We start from the raw sequence: 17090 nt of genomic DNA on the forward strand, positions 1-17090 counted from the left end.
GCCCTTCCTGTCTCTACTGTAAAAACTTCCTTAAATCTCCTGTTCAGCTCCTCACATACCTCCTGATCATTTCTTGTGAGTTCTCCACCTTCTGTCCTTAATCTGATCACCTGGTCTTTGACTGTTGTCTTCCTCCTGATGTGGCTATACAACAGTTTCGGGTCAGTCTTGATTCTCGATGCTATGTCATTTTCATATTGTCGCTGGGCCTCCCTCCTTACCTGTGCGTACTCATTCCTGGCTCTGCGACTGATCTCCCTATTTTCGTGTGTTCTCTGCCTTCTGTACTTTTTCCATTCTCTATTGCATTTTGTTTTTGCCTCCTTACACCGTCGGGTAAACCAGGGGCTCGTTCTGGTCTTCCCGTTGTTACTGTTGCCCTTGGGAATAAACCTTTCCACTGCCTCCTTGCATTTTGTTGTTACATATTCCATCATTTCATTTACTGGCTTTCCTGCCAGCTCTCTGTCCCACTGGACCTCCCACAGGAAGTTCTTCAACCCTATGTAGTCCCCTCTTTTATAGTCAGGCTTTTCCCATTCAACTCCTGTTATTCTCTCCACTTGCAGCTCTACTATGTATTCAAAGCACAGAACCACATGGTCGCTAGCTCCTTGGGGACTCTCATACTTGATGTCCTCAATATCTGAGCTGCCCAGGGTGAACACAAGGTCCAATCTTGCTGGTTCATCCTCCCCTCTCACTCTGGTAGTGTCCTTAACATGTTGGTGCATGAGGTTTTCCAGCACCACGTCCAACATCCTGGCTCTCCATGTTTCGGGACCCCCATGTGGCTCCAGGTTTTCCCAGTCAATCTCCCTGTGGTTGAAATCCCCCATAACCAGCAACTTTGCTCTGCTGGAGTGAGCTCTTCTTGCCACCTCAGCAAGTGTGTCCACCATTGCTCTGTTGCTCTCTTCATATTCCTCTCTTGGCCTCCTGCAGTTCTGTGGTGGATTATACATCACTGCAATGACCACTTTGTGTTCCCCAGACTGAAGTGTACCTGCTATGTAGTCTCTTTCTCCCGTCTCATCTATTCCTTCCATTTTCTCGAATTTCCATATGTTTTTTACGAGCAGAGCAACCCCACCTCCGCCCCTGCCCCTTCTATCTTTCCTCATGATCTGGTATCCTGGTGGGAAGATTGCATCTGTTATTGTCTCCATGAGTTTTGTTTCTGTAACTGCTATGATGTCTGGGGACTTCTCATTGATTCTTTCTTGCCATTCCTCATGTTTATTCGTTAATCCATCTGCATTTGTGTACCAAACCTTCAACTTCTGTTCTAATACTGTAACTGTGGTGCAGGGGGTGGAAACAGAGGGATCGGTGTGTGATGGTTGGTTTGGATTGTTCAGTTGCCTTGGGGGTGTCGTGGCTGGAGTCCTTCTGCAGGTGTTTCTGGGGGGTGCGCTTGTCCTTCCATTTGATCCTGGATTATTCTGCTCTCCTTTTTCATTTCCTCCCATTTCTCCTTTCGTTTTTGAACTCTCTCTTTCATTGTCTTCCTTTCGTCCTGTGTTCTGTCTCGATCGAGGTACACACTCCGGAACTCCTGCTTGCCTCTCAGCCGTGCTTTCTCCTGCAGGATCATGGTTCGGGTTGATTCTGCCTTGAAAATTACTTTGAGAGGCCGATTCCTTTTCTTTGTGAACCACCCAATTCTCCGAAAATTTGCCACCTGGGTCATGTCCCCCTCGCCTATCACCTTCATGATATCTTCAATCGCTTTTTTCTCCTCCTGCTTTCTTTCATCATAAGTTTCCCCTTTAGCTTCGTCTAGCCCATAGACAAACACGGATCTTTCCCTTTCCACCTCCCACTGTGACTCCCATTGCATCCTCTGATGTGTTTTAGTTCCTTCCCGTGGAGTGTTCCTTCCTTCAGTTCCTTCTCTAGTTATTGCCCCTATGCTTCTTGGTTTGTCCTTCCTGCTCACCTGCTCCTGGCCCCCACAGGTATCTGGTAAGGTCCTTGCACATGTCCTAGTTCCTTCAATGTCTTCCAACCTCTCATTCTGTCCTAGTGTGCTCCCTGTCTTTGTTTTGGCCCCGTGTGGGTTTGACAGGACCTCTGCATACAGTTTAGTTTCCATGCTTCCTTCAGACCTGTTGTCTGTGTTTGATGTAGCCATTGCCGATGCTACTTCTGTAATATCTTTGTCTCTGTGCTGTTTCAGATGTCTCAGCTCCTCTTCTAATCTCTCTATCTTGATTTCTGCTGCTGTGGCCTGTAGCTTCCACCTTCTGCATTCTGCTGCTAACCTCTCTTCCATCTTCCTTTCCAGCTCATCTAGTCTCCTTCCCCAGTCTTCCTCCCTTTTTTTTGAGCTCTACCCCCCATTCCTCCCTCCCAGATTCGTCCTTGGAGCCCCTTGTCCTCATCCTGGTTAGGGGGAAGGGAATAGATGGTTAGGAGAGGGGATGGATGGTTGTGGGGGAGGGGGAGGATGGTTATTGGAGGGTGTGTGTGTGTGTGTGTGTGTTTGTGTGTGTGTGTGTGTGTGTGTGTGTGTGTGTGTGTGTGTGTGTGTGTGTGTGTGTGTGTACTCACCTAATTGTACTTACCTAATTGTGGTTGCAGGGGTCGAGACTCGGCTCCTGGCCCCGCCTCTTCACTGATCGCCATTTCCTCACTAACAGAACACAGAGAGTAGTCGTCAACAGAGTAAAGTCCGAGGCAGCTACGGTGAAAAGTTCTGTTCCACAAGGCACAGTACTCGCTCCCATCTTGTTCCTCATCCTCATATCCGACATAGACAAGGATGTCAGTCACAGCACCGTGACTGTTCAACTGCCTCCCAGCATACATAAGGGGGATTACCAACAGACCCCTGGCAGTCTTCAAGCTGGCACTGGACAAGCACTTAAAGTCGGTTCCTGATCAGCCGGGCTGTGGCTCGTACGTTGGTTTGCGTGCAGCCAGCAGCAACAGCCTGGTTGATCAGGCTCTGATCCACCAGGAGGCCTGGTCACAGACCGGGCCGCGGGGGCGTTGACCCCCGGAACTCTCTCCAGGTAAACTCCAGGTAGGTCCTCTCCCTCTCTGCTTCCTGAGCTTTGTCATACCTCTTCTTAAAACTATGTATGGTTCCTGCCTCCACTACTTCACTTGCTAGGCTATTCTACTTCCTGACGACTCTATGACTGAAGAAATACTTTCTAACGTCTCTGTGACTCGTCTGAGTCTTCAGCTTCCGGTTGTGACCCCTTGTTTCCGTGTCCCCTCTCTGGAACATCCTATCTCTGTCCACCTTGTCTATTCCCCGCAGTATCTTGTATGTCGTTATCATGTCTCCCCTGACCCTTCTGCCCCAGTGTCGTCAGTCCGATTTCCCTCAACCTTTCCTCGTACGACATTCCCCTGAGCTCTGGGACCAGCCTTGTTTCAAACCTTTGTACTTTCTCTAACTTCTTGACGTGCTTGACCGGTGTGGGTTCCAGACCGGTGCTGCATACTCCAGTATGGGCCTAACATACACAGTGTATAGTGTCTTGAACGATTCCTTATTAAGGTATCGGAATGCTATTCTCAGGTTTGCCAGGCGCCCGTATGCTGCAGCAGTTATTTGGTTGATGTGTGCCTCCGGTGACGTGCTCGGTGTTATGGTCACCCCAAGGTCTTTCTCCCTGAGTGAGGTCTGTAGTCTTTGTCCACCTAGCCTATACTCTGTCTGCGGTCTTCTTTGCCCCTCCCCAATCTTCATGACTTTGCATTTGGCAGGGTTGAATTCGAGAAGCCAGTTTCTGGACCACATGTCCAGCCTGTCCAGGTCTCTTTGCAGTCCTGCCTCATCCTCATCCGATTTAATTCTTCTCATCAACTTCACATCATCCGCGAATAGTGACACTGCAGAGTCTATTCATTCCATCATGTCGTTCACATATATCAAAAATAGCACTGGTCCTAGAACTGACCCCTGTGGGACCCCGCTCGTCACAGGCGCCCACTGTGATACCTCTTCACGTACCATGACTCGTTGCTGCCTCCCTGTCAGGTATTCCTTGATCCATTGCAGTGCCCTCCCTGTTATATGCGCCTGTGTGTGTGTGTGTTCGGACGCGGGTGTTTTCAGGTGTTTCACAACGGCCAACGGTAGTGCCTTCAGGTCACATCTGAGAGGCACATATTCAATCCTGGTAACAGTAGGCATTTTTTCCTTACACCTATTGATTCCCGTTCACCTAGCAGTAGCTAGGTACCTGGGTGTTAGCCGACTGTTGTGGGTCGTGGAGCATTAGGGAGCTGCGACCCCCCTCTCTCGTTCCGGCATCGGGTGGTTTGGCAATCGAATCCGTACGTGGAAGGAACACCTCACATCTACGAAGTGCTCCTTATCAAGCAGATTTAGATTACAACTGGACGCAGATGATATGCACATGCCAGGCTGGAGACTGAACTAAGACTTTACCGCTCCCAAATTCTCGCGAAACATTGTTTGCTAGACAAAAAAAAAATATTTATTTAGCCTTTTTAATATTAAGTAGCAATAAGTGCCTAGTCTATATTACTAGTAACACTCAACGTGAAAGACGTCGAAATCAAGAAAATCGGTTCCTTGAAGTAGTGATAGCTGGCATCCATGTTTTTTCAGATGTTCTGTCAGCGTTATTGCGCCAATATAACGAGTCGTGAATGACGCCAGGATATCTTGTATACAAAACTTTTGTAAGATCATTCCGACTGAGGGAGTGTACAACTGCAGAACACTGTACGGAAAAGTAAATTCGTGGCCGACCGTATAGCCTACCTGACGCTTATTCATACTTGAACGATCATTAAGGAGAACTGAAGCAGAGACAGTGTTTAAATGACAATAATTATGAAGAATTAGACACATGTGCAACATCTGCGTATCTTTATTTGTAGACGTTTCGCCAACAAGTGGCTTTATCAGTACAAGGACATAATGTGAAGAAATGTACACAAAATATGAGGCAATCAGTCCCTCAGTCTTGGAGTTGGTGAAGAGCATCGTATATAATTTTTTCACATTAAGTCCTTGTATTGTATTGATAAAGCCACTGGATGGCGAAACATCTACAAACAAAGATACCCAGATGTTGCACATGTGTCTAATTGTTCATTTTCTCGGCACTGTATACCACTGATGTACACCCAATAAATATCTCTGCCATAAGGGCAAGATACACACACACAAATGTAAGTCCTATCAAATCTCTAATTTATAGCAGCAATAGGCACTGGCGCATTGAAATCCTCATAGAGAATAAACTTTGATTTGATTTGATTTGAGCCACATCGATGCCGTGACTCGAGAGCGACTGCCCAGACCCAGCCTAGTGGGACACAGCTGACCTATCTATGCCTCTTAAGCTGTCAGGTATTAAGATAACCTACTTTAAAGACCACCAGTGGTCTTCAGCGTAGTTTATTTAAGTAATCATCCCACGGGTATTAATGGAAATAAATCACACTGACTTTCTTGGGTTATTCACTTTAATAAATAATTATGTCACGCCAAAAAAAAAAAAAGTCTTTCAAACTGGAATTTATACAGAAATTTTTCGATATCAGAAAAGGCAGACGTGATACTAATATCAGGTAATAATAATAATAATAATTTATTTCTATATGTACATAATACAACTAATCTTGTCCCCCCAGGATGCGACCCACAACAGTCGACTAACACCCAAGTACCTACTTACTGCTAGGTATATCACTTGTATACAGACACGTTGAAGAATTAGACACATGTGCAGCATCTGGGTAGCTTTACTTGTAGACGTTTAGACATCCAGTGGCTTTATCAGTACAATACACAGACACAATCTGAAGACTGTTGAAAAATAAACAGAGGACAGTAGGCCAGGCAACCAGTCCCTCAGCCTTGAAGCACATTCAAGGTTGAGGGACTGATTACCTAGCCTTCCACTGTCTCCTGTAGTACATACATTTCAACAGTCTTCCAGTTATGTCCCTGTACTGTACGTTTCGCCACTGGATGGCGAAACATCTACAAGATACCCAGGTGTTGCACGTGTGTCTAATACTCACTGCTAGGTGAACAAGGGCAGCAGGTGTAAGGAAAGACATTTCAGGTATCGATCCTGGACGCCTGAGTGTGTGAGCTGATATCTGATACCTGGGATATCTGGTATATAACCCGGAAATTAGTTGATAACAAGGATATCAGCAATATAACCTGGATATTAGTATACAGAACTGAGATATCAGTATTATAGCTAGGCTATCAGTATATAAACCTGGTATCAGCAATATATCAGGACTGGACAACAGACGAGACATTCTCCTCTTGACTCTCGCCCAGGCAGGTCATAGCAGCTCTCCTTACTCTGTCTCCCTACGATCCCCGTTGGGGAGGGGAACCTTTACCAGCGTCGTCTTCACCTTGACTTGCACGATGAGCTACGCAAATCGTGTAAAGATCAAGCCAACAAGTGGTATCGTTGATGATTCAACGAAGATTGCTCTTGCAACCGCTGTTCAGGGAGCACTGCAAGTAAAATTCAACACCATTTTGTCCCTGAAGGAAGCATTCATTGTTGTGTGTCACGATGATGCTGAAGCAGAGAAACGACTCACTACAGAAGCCACCACAACTCTTACTGCTCAAGGGTTTGCTGTTACGTCATCTCCTGCCCTCAGGGCAAGGAAATCAGTATTCCTTAAAAAACTTGACAAGATTCTGACGTCTCAATCAACTGCTGAACTCAAGTCATCCATCGAGTCGCAAAATACCTGGGCTACTGTTGACAGCATTACAAAAATTCCAACTGCAACGTCCATGCTCAAGGTCACCTTCACCGACGTGAACATGGCTGCCACTGCTCTGAACGAAGGTCTTGCTGTCTACTACTACTACATCAGCCCTACCTACATTGAAGCAGAGAGATATCACTACATCCAACATTGCTGGAACTGTTATTCATACCATCACACCACCAAAGCATGTCCAGTAAAAGACAAGAAGTTCTGCACTACATGTGGTAGTGAGGGACACACCTTCAGTTCCTGCACCGCTGCTGCTCCAACACAACCATCGTGCTTAAACTGCAAGAGTAATGACCACCATACACTAGCAGCAAAATGTCCTACAAGAAAGGATATCATGAAGAAAACACAAGATGCAGCAAAGAAAAAACCTACTAGCAACACTCCAACATATGCAGCAATTGCTAAAATACAAGCAACCACTACTAAATTACTTCAAGCATCTACTCAGTCTGCCTCCACCATCATTACTCCTCCAACATGTGACGTAACCAAGATCCACTACTGTTTATTATACGCTCACATACAGAACATGGCTGTACCCGGATCCTTTAACTCTACCATCAACGAGTTATTTGCATTGAATAATATACCAGCATTCATATTCCCAGCATCTCCACCTTCGGAAGAAATACTAAAATTCACCAAGGACCTAATTAACACCTCTACGCCTGCAGCTCCAACACCACCAACAACTAGTGACGTCACTCCAACAACGTCCAATGAGAAGTTTCCATCGTCTCCACTCCTCAAAGAAACCGACCAATCAGAAGCCTTTCCACCAGAAACATCTTCCCATTTGTCCATTGAAGATGAAGATGAAAATGTACATTCTCCAGCACTAACAATACCATCCCAAGACCCAAGATTCGATACTGTACCAGATGAAGATGACGACAAGTATACTGATTGGGGAAGAGTATCTTTCTGTACCACAGTAAACTATCCTCAAGACATGGAGCCAGATGAACTAAAATCTCACCTCATCAACAAGACAGTCAAGTATGTCGTCGGACATTCCAAAGAAGATAGTCCCATTGAACTTTCCAGACTTATAGAGCATGCTGAAAATTTGAGTCAAGATCCTCGATATCAACACTTGTTAACTCGTCTCATGATAATTCCTCTCCAACGATTTAAACATCTTAAAAATGGAACTCGCCTCGCCAAAGATGCTTTCTTCATCAAAAAACGCCACAATTCCAAATAACCACCAAGCCATTATGAAATGACCAATCAACGTTAAGCTCCTCCCTTGTCGCCTGCAGCCACCAATCACCATCAAGAAGCAGCAATCTTCCATCCAGCAAGTTGCAGTCAACACCTGCAGAGTTCCTGTTGTCTCTACATCGTCTTTCGTCATTGTTAGTTTTGGCTTAGCAGTTGGGTCTAGTCCTGCCTCTTCTCTCTTCGACTCAAGACATTCCTCTCACCGTCTATTCTTCGTACTGTCCCCACTTGCCCCTCGCCCCTCGTGGGTCCTTACCTGTGAGTCCTATCGTATCGTATCAGGACTGTCAATACATATAACTGAGATATCAGCGATATACCAGGACTGTCAGTGTATATACCTGAGATATGAGTAATATAACTGGGCTGTCAGAATACATAATCGAGTTATTAGCAATATAATCTGGCTGTCAGCATCTATAACCGAGTTATCAGCAACATAACGTGGCTGTCAGTATATAAAACTGAATTATCAGTAATACAGCTATTATTCAGAGGCATGGGATGACAGCACGTGAAAGAGACTGACAGCCAAGAGTCATTCAGCTCTTTCAAAGATAATCACTTGGCGTTGCTACACTCACCACAGGAAGTGTGTATATCAGCACGAGTGTATGTCTGTCAGTGTATGTACACTGTGTGTTTACTTCATATATTTCTGTGGGAGTAATGTGTTCTTGAGAGGGAGTGGGGAGGTTACACGGAACCTGTGTGTGTGTGTGTGTGTGTGTGTGTGTGTGTGTGTGTGTGTTTGTGTGTGTGTGTGTGTGTGTGTGTGTGTGTGTGTGTGTGTGTACTCACCTAGTTGTACTCACCTAGTTGAGGTTGCAGGGGTCGAGTCCAAGCTCCTGGCCCCGCCTCTTCACTGGTCGCCACTAGGTCACTCTCCCTGAACCATGAGCTTTATCGTACCTCTGCTTAAAGCTATGTATGGATCCTGACTCCACTACATCACTTCCCAAACTATTCCACTTCCTGACTACTCTGTGGCTGAAGAAATACTTCCTAACATCCCTTTGATTCATCTGTGTCTTCAACTTCCAACTGTGTCCCCTTGTTACTGTGTCCAGTCTCTGGAACATCCTGTCTTTGTCCACCTTGTCAATTCCTCTCAGTATTTTGTAAGTCGTTATCATGTCCCCCCTATCTCTCCTGTCCTCCAGTGTCGTCAGGTTGATTTCCCTTAACCTCTTCTCATAGGACATACCTCTTAGCTCTGGGACTAGTCTTGTTGCAAACCTTTGCACTTTCTCTAGTTTCTTTACATGCTTGGCTAGGTGTGGGTTCCAAACTGGTGCCGCATACTCCAATATAGGCCTAACGTACACGGTGTACAGGGTCCTGAACGATTCCTTATTAAGATGTCGGAATGCTGTTCTGAGGTTTGCTAGGCGCCCATATGCTGCAGCAGTTATTTGGTTGATGTGCGCTTCATGAGATGTGCCTGATGTTATACTCACCCCAAGATCTTTTTCCTTGAGTGATGTTTGTAGTCTCTGATCCCCTAGACTGTACTCCATCTGCGGTCTTCTTTGCCCTTCCCCAATCCTCATGACTTTGCACTTGGTGGGATTGAACTCCAGGAGCCAGTGTGTACTCACCTATTTGTACTCACCTATTTGTGGTTGCAGGGGTCGAGTCCTAGCTCCTGGCCCCGCCTCTTCACCGGTTGCTACTAGGCCCTCTCTCTCCCCGCTCCATGAGCTTTATCAAACCTCGTCTTAAAACTGTGTATGGTTCCTGCCTCCACTACGTCATTTTCTAGGCTATTCCACTGCCTTACAACTCTATGACTGAAGAAATACTTCCTACTATCTCTCTGACTCATTTGTGTCTTCAACTTCCAATTGTGGCCTCTTGTTTCTGTGTCCCCTCCCTGGAACATCCTGTCTTTGTCCACCTTGTCTATTCCACGCAGTATTTTATATGTCGTTATCATGTCTCCCCTGACCCTCCTGTCCTCCAGTGTGTGTGTGTGTGTGTGTGTGTGTGTACTCACCTAGTACTCACCTAGTTGAGGTTGCGGGGGTCGAGTCCGTGTGTGTGTGTGTGTGTGTGTGTGTGTGTGTGTGTGTGTGTGTGTAGTAGTAGTTACTAGTTGTCAAAGGCACTTGTCAATTGACACTTGGCCTGTTTTGGTATGTGTGCGTGAGCGAGAGAGAGAGAGAGAGAGAGAGAGAGAGAGAGAGAGAGAGAGAGATTAGACTACACTTCACGACAAAGAAAACGGAAGGGGGCGACCTTTGTTAAAGGTTATAGGGTAAGCACAGTGCCACAAACACGAGTGCCACACACAGGTGAGTGCCAAACATACACTGGAGGACAAGAGGGATAGGGGGTTCATGATAACGACATACAAAATACTGAGAGGAATTGACCAAGTGGATAGGGACAGGATGTTTCAGAGATGGGACACAGCAACAAGGGGTCACAACTGGAAGTTGAAAACTCAGATGAGTAACAGGGATGCTAGGAGGTATTTCTTCAGTCATAGAGTTGTCTGGCAGTGGAACAATCTACAGAGTGATGTAGTGGAGGCAGGATTCATATATAACTTTAAGAAGAGGTACGATAAACCTCATGGACCAGGGAGAGAGTAGACCTAGTAGCGACCAGCGAAGTGGCGGGGCCAGGAGCTGTGGATCGAACCCTGCAACCACAAATAGGTGAGTACACACCTACACACACGTGTGTAAGCATTGAGTGCGTTGATACAGAGTGTATAGGTTCGAATCTTTGAATGTTTGTATATAATTCCGCTATGTGTACTGTGGCCATATATATATATATATATATATATATATATATATATATATATATATATATATATATATATATATATATATATATATATATATATATATATATATTTTATATATACATTCATACATACACAAGTGTGCATGTAAGCATTCACATAATAATACATTCGCTCACACAAATGCACATATACATACATGTGAAGTATACATTCGTACTTGTACACATGCGCATACAGAGCCACATTGTCCCTCCTTCCCTCCCAACCATTCATACAGGAGCTTACATCTACAACCATTCATACAGGAGCTTACATCTACAACCATTCATACAGGAGCTTACATCTACAACCATTCATACAGGAGCTTACATCTACAACCATTCATACAGGAGCTTACATCTACAACCATTCATACAGGAGCTTACATCTACAACCATTCATACAGGAGCTTACATCTACAACCATTCATACAGGAGCTTACATCTACAACCATTCATACAGGAGCTTACATCTACAACCATTCATACAGGAGCTTACATCTACAATCATTCATACAGGAGCTTACATCTACAACCATTCATACAGGAGCTTACATCTACAACCATTCATACAGGAGCTTACATCTACAACCATTCATACAGGAGCTTACATCTACAACCATTCATACAGGAGCTTACATCTACAACCATTCATACAGGAGCTTACATCTACAACCATTCATACAGGAGCTTACATCTACATCCATTCATACAGGAGCTTACATCTACAACCATTCATACAGGAGCTTACATCTACAACCATTCATACAGGAGCTTACATCTACAACCATTCATACAGGAGCTTACATCTACAACCATTCATACAGGAGCTTACATCTACAACCATTCATACAGGAGCTTACATCTACAACCATTCATACAGGAGCTTACATCTACAACCATTCATACAGGAGCTTACATCTACAACCATTCATACAGGAGCTTACATCTACAACCATTCATACAGGAGCTTACATCTACAACCATTCATACAGGAGCTTACATCTACAACCATTCATACAGGAGCTTACATCTACAACCATTCATACAGGAGCTTACATCTACAACCATTCATACAGGAGCTTACATCTACAACCATTCATACAGGAGCTTACATCTATAACCATTCATACAGGAGCTTACATCTACAACCATTCATACAGGAGCTTACAAATACACCCACAAAAACAAGCTTTCAGATTGTTTTTGTGGGTGAAAACGTCGACAAATAAAGATACCCAGGTGTTATTACACAGGCCTATCATCGCCGTATACCTCTTCGTGGAGTCTTGCGTCAGTGTGCGTTGCGTACACGAGTCTTGCGTCAGTGTGCGTTGCGTACACGAGTCTTGCGTCAGTGTGCGTTGAGTACGCGAGTATTGCGTCAGTGTGCGTTGCGTACGCGAGTATTGCGTCAGTGTGCGTTGCGTAAACGAGTCTTGCGTCAGTGTGCGTTGCGTACGCGAGTCTTGCGTCAGTGTGCGTTGCGTACACGAGTCTTGCGTCAGTGTGTGTGTGTGTGGGGGTAAATATTTAGTTTGTCAAGACTTGAGCATAAACGGTGCATATATCAGGTGGAGTGGCACTCAGTGGCACTGAGTGTCACTCAGTGCCACTCTGACACACTTCACACCATAGCTTCGTCAAAGATTAAGATCTGGTATCATGCCATTGCTCGCTTCTCTCCCAAGGGCTTTTCACGTCGTATTTAGCGATCTACGACCCTGGCTTAACGATTTCCTATAATAATAATAATAATAATAATAATAATAATAATAATAATAGTTCATGTTATATAAATCTAATTTCAGCAGCACAATTTAATTATTATTATTATTATTATTATTATTATTATTTAAAACAAGGGTATAATATCTCAAAAATTAAAACTGAATCTCTAACACTCTCCTATTCAATGAATAGTTACTGACTGGATAGATAGGTTTGAAGCTTATCGACTGCACTACAGTCACTAAGGCTGTATTTCGCCCATAAACCACAGGTCAACAATACTGTAATCCCTGAAACAGGGACCAAAATAAACTGTTTATATACTCGATGTGCCGCCTGAGCGGCAAGTTTATTGAGCACTACACTAATGCAGTGAAGGATATACACGGTCCTGATGTATATATACTGCAGTTGTCAGTGTATATACAATGAAAAAACTAAACTCAGAACTAGAGTATATTTGCATTTTTGTTTACAACTTATTTAGTATATGTAGAGTTTAGAGAATGGATACTTTCAAAAAATATATCTTTAATACTCAGCATAAATACATCCTTTACTATCAGTACGTGTCGAGGTCTTCAGATCAACCTTGGTTAGACTTTCGTTGTCGAGGGGCTGCTACTGCGAAGTACAAGGCTTGGAGAAGGTATACGAGGCATCCAACTCTCTATAACAGGAACCTACACGCGCAAATGGATGTCCAAAACTGGACCATCTCTAAATGACTCTCTGACACAAAAAGAAATCTGGCGTCAGGTAGGGTGGGCTCCAAATCGTGGTTATCTTTGGTCAAGGACAAAGTTATTCAAATGATGAAATTATTCCTCCTCTAAATCGGTAGGATGATCGGCAAGTTCCTGATCCAGCAAGGAAATCTCTCTTATTAGCCTCGAGGACTGTGTCAAAGTTGTCAGGGGTAACATTAAGGCAGACCGAAATGTATCTTCTTAAACTGCTGGACCTAGAAAAGGCTGTGGGCTCAGATAAGGTGAGCCCAAGATTGTTGAGTAGATGAGCAGACCAGCTAGGATCACCTCTAATTCGCCTCTATCAGCACTAACAAAGTGTAAATGATCATCTCTGTGGAAAGAGGCAAATACAGTTCCTGTTCACGGAAAGAAAAGAGCAGAGAGGAAATCAGCAACTACAGACCAGCATCACTCCGGCCAATCATTGGATTGAGACTATAATCTCACGGTCGATGACAGCATTTTTCAATTACCACTTACTTCTCTGTGACCGTCAATGCGGCTTCAGAAAAGGTCACTGCTGCTGGTCTGCTGTTTACCTTTCCACTATGTGACACCAATCGCTGGACAAATCCAAAATCAGTTGTGTAGTAGCCCAGGGCATGGCTGGCGCCAGGGATTCCTGGCAAAACTGCAAGCACTAGGAGTCTCTGGCTCTGCACTATGCCTCCTTAGTGATTACCTTCAAGGCAGATCTCTAAGAGTAGTTCTCAACGAGACAGAGCCAACAAGACACACTAATGGTTCCAGTGTTGTACAGGGAAGTGTGCTTGGCTCTTTGTTATGGAATCTTTGCTTCAGTAACTATCTTCAACTCATCCTAGAATCCCATGCATATGCAGACGACTGTACTCTGATTTTTACTTATTCAAGAGAGGAAATGTCAGCTTCTGTCAATCACAACAATCACCAGCTTACAACTACATTAGCTTAAGGAAAACGACGGCAGGTAACTTTGGCTTATGAGAAAACATAAATGATGATGGTCTCCAGGCACCATGACGGTAATGCAGGAGCAGTGGTAAAACTGAATGGAAGAGTGTTGGAACCCGGGGATAAGAGTGATATCCTTGGGATGAAATTTGATTCAAAACTGAGTATGAAGAACCAAGTAGTAAATCTTGCCAACAAGGCACCAGAAAACAAACACCACTTAGACATATCTCGCATCTGCTCAACAGTAGAGGCTGACTCTGTACGAGGTCAAGTACGCTCACACCTTGAGTATGCTCCGCTTTCTTGGATTGCCTGCCCTCCGTCTCGTGTACGACTTCTTGACAGAATAGAGAACAGAGCAAGACGACTCATCTTTTGCCTGGACCCAGCCTGGACAGATCAGTCATTTCAGCAGAACCTTCAACATTGGAGGAATATGGGAGGCTTTACCGTTATGGACTAAGCCAACGTCATCAAAGTGCCACACTCGGCTTCACTTTGCGGACAGCAAGCAGACAGCTTGTACACCACAAGACGGGCAGCAAACAGCAACTACACTCTGGCTGTACCCTGCTCAAGAACATCACTTTATCTGAGATCATGCATTCCTAGTATGACTCGAATTTGGATATATTCGTACAGCAAAATGCCATTGATGAAATAATATCAACTGACCAAAATAAATCGCTGGCCCACACATGGCTCCAACTTTATACTGTTCCCTATTTGTATGTCCCATAACAATAAAAAGGCTTTAATACGAGCAAATGTAGGTCAAGTTTCTTAACCTGTAAATAATGCTAGGAACTCCTAACGTAATCCTGTAAAACCCTTGTGTGGAGAGAGAGAGAGAGAGAGAGAGAGAGTGTGTACTTACCTAATTGTGGTTGCAGGGGTCGAGACTGGAGTGTGTGTTTTGCGTGCGTGTACTCACCTAGTTGTACTCACCTAGTTGAGGTTGCAGGGGTCGAGTCCAATCTCCTGGCCCCGCCAGGATGTAGTCTCTGGCCCCCTAGACTGTACTCCGTCTGCGGTCTTCTTTGCCCTTCCCAAATCCTCATGACTTTGCACTTGGTGGGATTGAACTCCAGGAGCCAGTTGCTGGACCAGGTCTGCACCCTGTCCAGATCCCTTTGTATTTCTGCCTGGTCTTCGATCGAATGAACTCTTCTCATCAACTCCACGTCATCTGCAAACAGGGACACCTCGGAGTTTATTCCTTCCGTCATGTCGTTCACAAATACCAGAAACAGCACTGGTCCTAGGACTGACCCTTGTGGGACCCCGCTGGTCACAGGTGCCCACTCTGACACCTCGCCACGTACCATGACTCGCTGCTGTCTTCCTGACAAGTATTCCCTGATCCATTGCAGTGCCTTCCCTGTTATCCCTGCTTGGTCCTCCAGGTTTTGCACTAATCTCTTGTGTGGTACTGTGTCAAACGCCTTCTTGCAGTCCAAGAAAATGCAATCCACCCACCCCTCTCTCTCTTGTCTTACTGCTGTCACCATGTCATAGAACTCCAGTAGGTTTGTGACACAGGATTTCCCGTCCCTGAAACCATGCTGGCTGCTGGTGATGAGATCATTCCTTTCTAGATGTTCCACCATTCTTCTCCTGACAATCTTTTCCATGATTTTGCATACTATACATGTCAGTGACACTGGTCTGTAGTTTAGTGCTTCATGTCTGTCTCCTTTTTTAAAGATTGGGACCACATTTGCTGTCTTCCATGCCTCAGGCAATCTCCCTGTTTGGATAGATGTATTGAATATTGTTGTTAGGGGTACACATAGTGCCTCTGCTCCCTCTCTCAGGACCCATGGAGAGATGTTATCTGGCCCCATTGCCTTTGAGGTATCTAGCTCACTCAGAAGCCTCTTCACTTCTTTCTCGGTTGTGTGTACTGTGTCCAGCACATGGTGGTGTGCCCCACCTCTCCGTCTTTCTGGAGCCCCTTCTGTCTCCTCTGTGAACACTTCTTTGAATCTCTTGTTGAGTTCCTCACATACTTCACGGTCATTTCTTGTTGTCTCTCCTCCTTCCTTCCTTAGCCTGATTACCTGGTCCTTGACGGTTGTTTTCTTCCTGATGTGGCTGTATAACAGCTTCGGGTCAGATCTGGCTTTTGCTGCTATGTCGTTTTCATATTGACGTTGGGCCTCCCTTCTTATCTGTGCATATTCGTTTCTGGCTCTACGACTGCTCTCCTTATTCTCATGGGTCCTTTGCCTTCTATATTTCTTCCATTCCCTAGCACACTTGGTTTTTGCCTCCTTGCATCTTTGGGTGAACCATGGGCTCAACCTGGCTTTTTCATTATTCCTGTTACCCTTGGGTACAAATCTCTCCTCAGCCTCCTTGCACATTGTTGCTACATATTCCATCATCTCATTAACTGGCTTCCCTGCAAGTTCTCTGTCCCACTGAACCTCATTCAGGAAGTTCCTCATTCCTGTGTAGTCCCCTTTCCTGTAGTTTGGTTTCATTTGTCCTGGCCTTCCTGCTTCTCCCTCCACTTGTAGCTCTACTGTGTATTCGAAGCTCAAAACCACATGATCGCTGGCCCCAAGGGGTCTTTCATATGTGATGTCCTCAATATCTGCACTACTCAGGTGAATACTAAGTCCAGTCTTGCTGGTTCATCCTCTCCTCTCTCTCTTGTAGTGTCCCTTACGTGTTGGTACATGAAGTTTTCCAGTACCACCTCCATCATCTTAGCCCACCATGTATCTTGGCCCCCATGTGGCTCCAAGTTCTCCCATTCGATCTCCTTGTAGTTAAAGTCGCCCATGATCAGGAGCTTTGCCCTGCATGCATGAGCTCTTCTGGCCACTGCAGCCAGTGTGTCAACCATTGCTCTATTGCTCTCGTCATACT

General features: G+C 45.0%; 2 protein-coding genes across 5 annotated transcripts in view; one reads left to right on the plus strand and one right to left on the minus strand.

The window, feature by feature from the left end:
- LOC128697549 (fibronectin type-III domain-containing protein 3a) overlaps positions 1 to 17090 on the minus strand; it is a 662917-nt gene that overhangs the window by 617910 nt on the left and 27917 nt on the right. The window lies entirely within an intron of this gene.
- The window catches only part of LOC128697559 (tyrosine aminotransferase), a 260897-nt gene continuing 251938 nt past the window's right edge, over positions 8132 to 17090 (plus strand). The window contains exon 1 of one of the 2 annotated variants that reach the window (XM_070094076.1): positions 8132 to 8250. Coding sequence is in view for 1 of the 2 variants with exons in the window: in XM_070094075.1 (XP_069950176.1) it covers positions 8607 to 8618 (12 nt within the window). In the remaining variant the exon portion in view is untranslated. Of the gene's footprint in view, positions 8251 to 8591; positions 8619 to 17090 lie in introns of those variants that run through there. The other variant, XM_070094075.1, reaches the window with a different exon arrangement.

Source organism: Cherax quadricarinatus, chromosome 44 (assembly GCF_038502225.1).
Source record: "Cherax quadricarinatus isolate ZL_2023a chromosome 44, ASM3850222v1, whole genome shotgun sequence".
NCBI lineage: Eukaryota > Metazoa > Arthropoda > Malacostraca > Decapoda > Parastacidae > Cherax > Cherax quadricarinatus.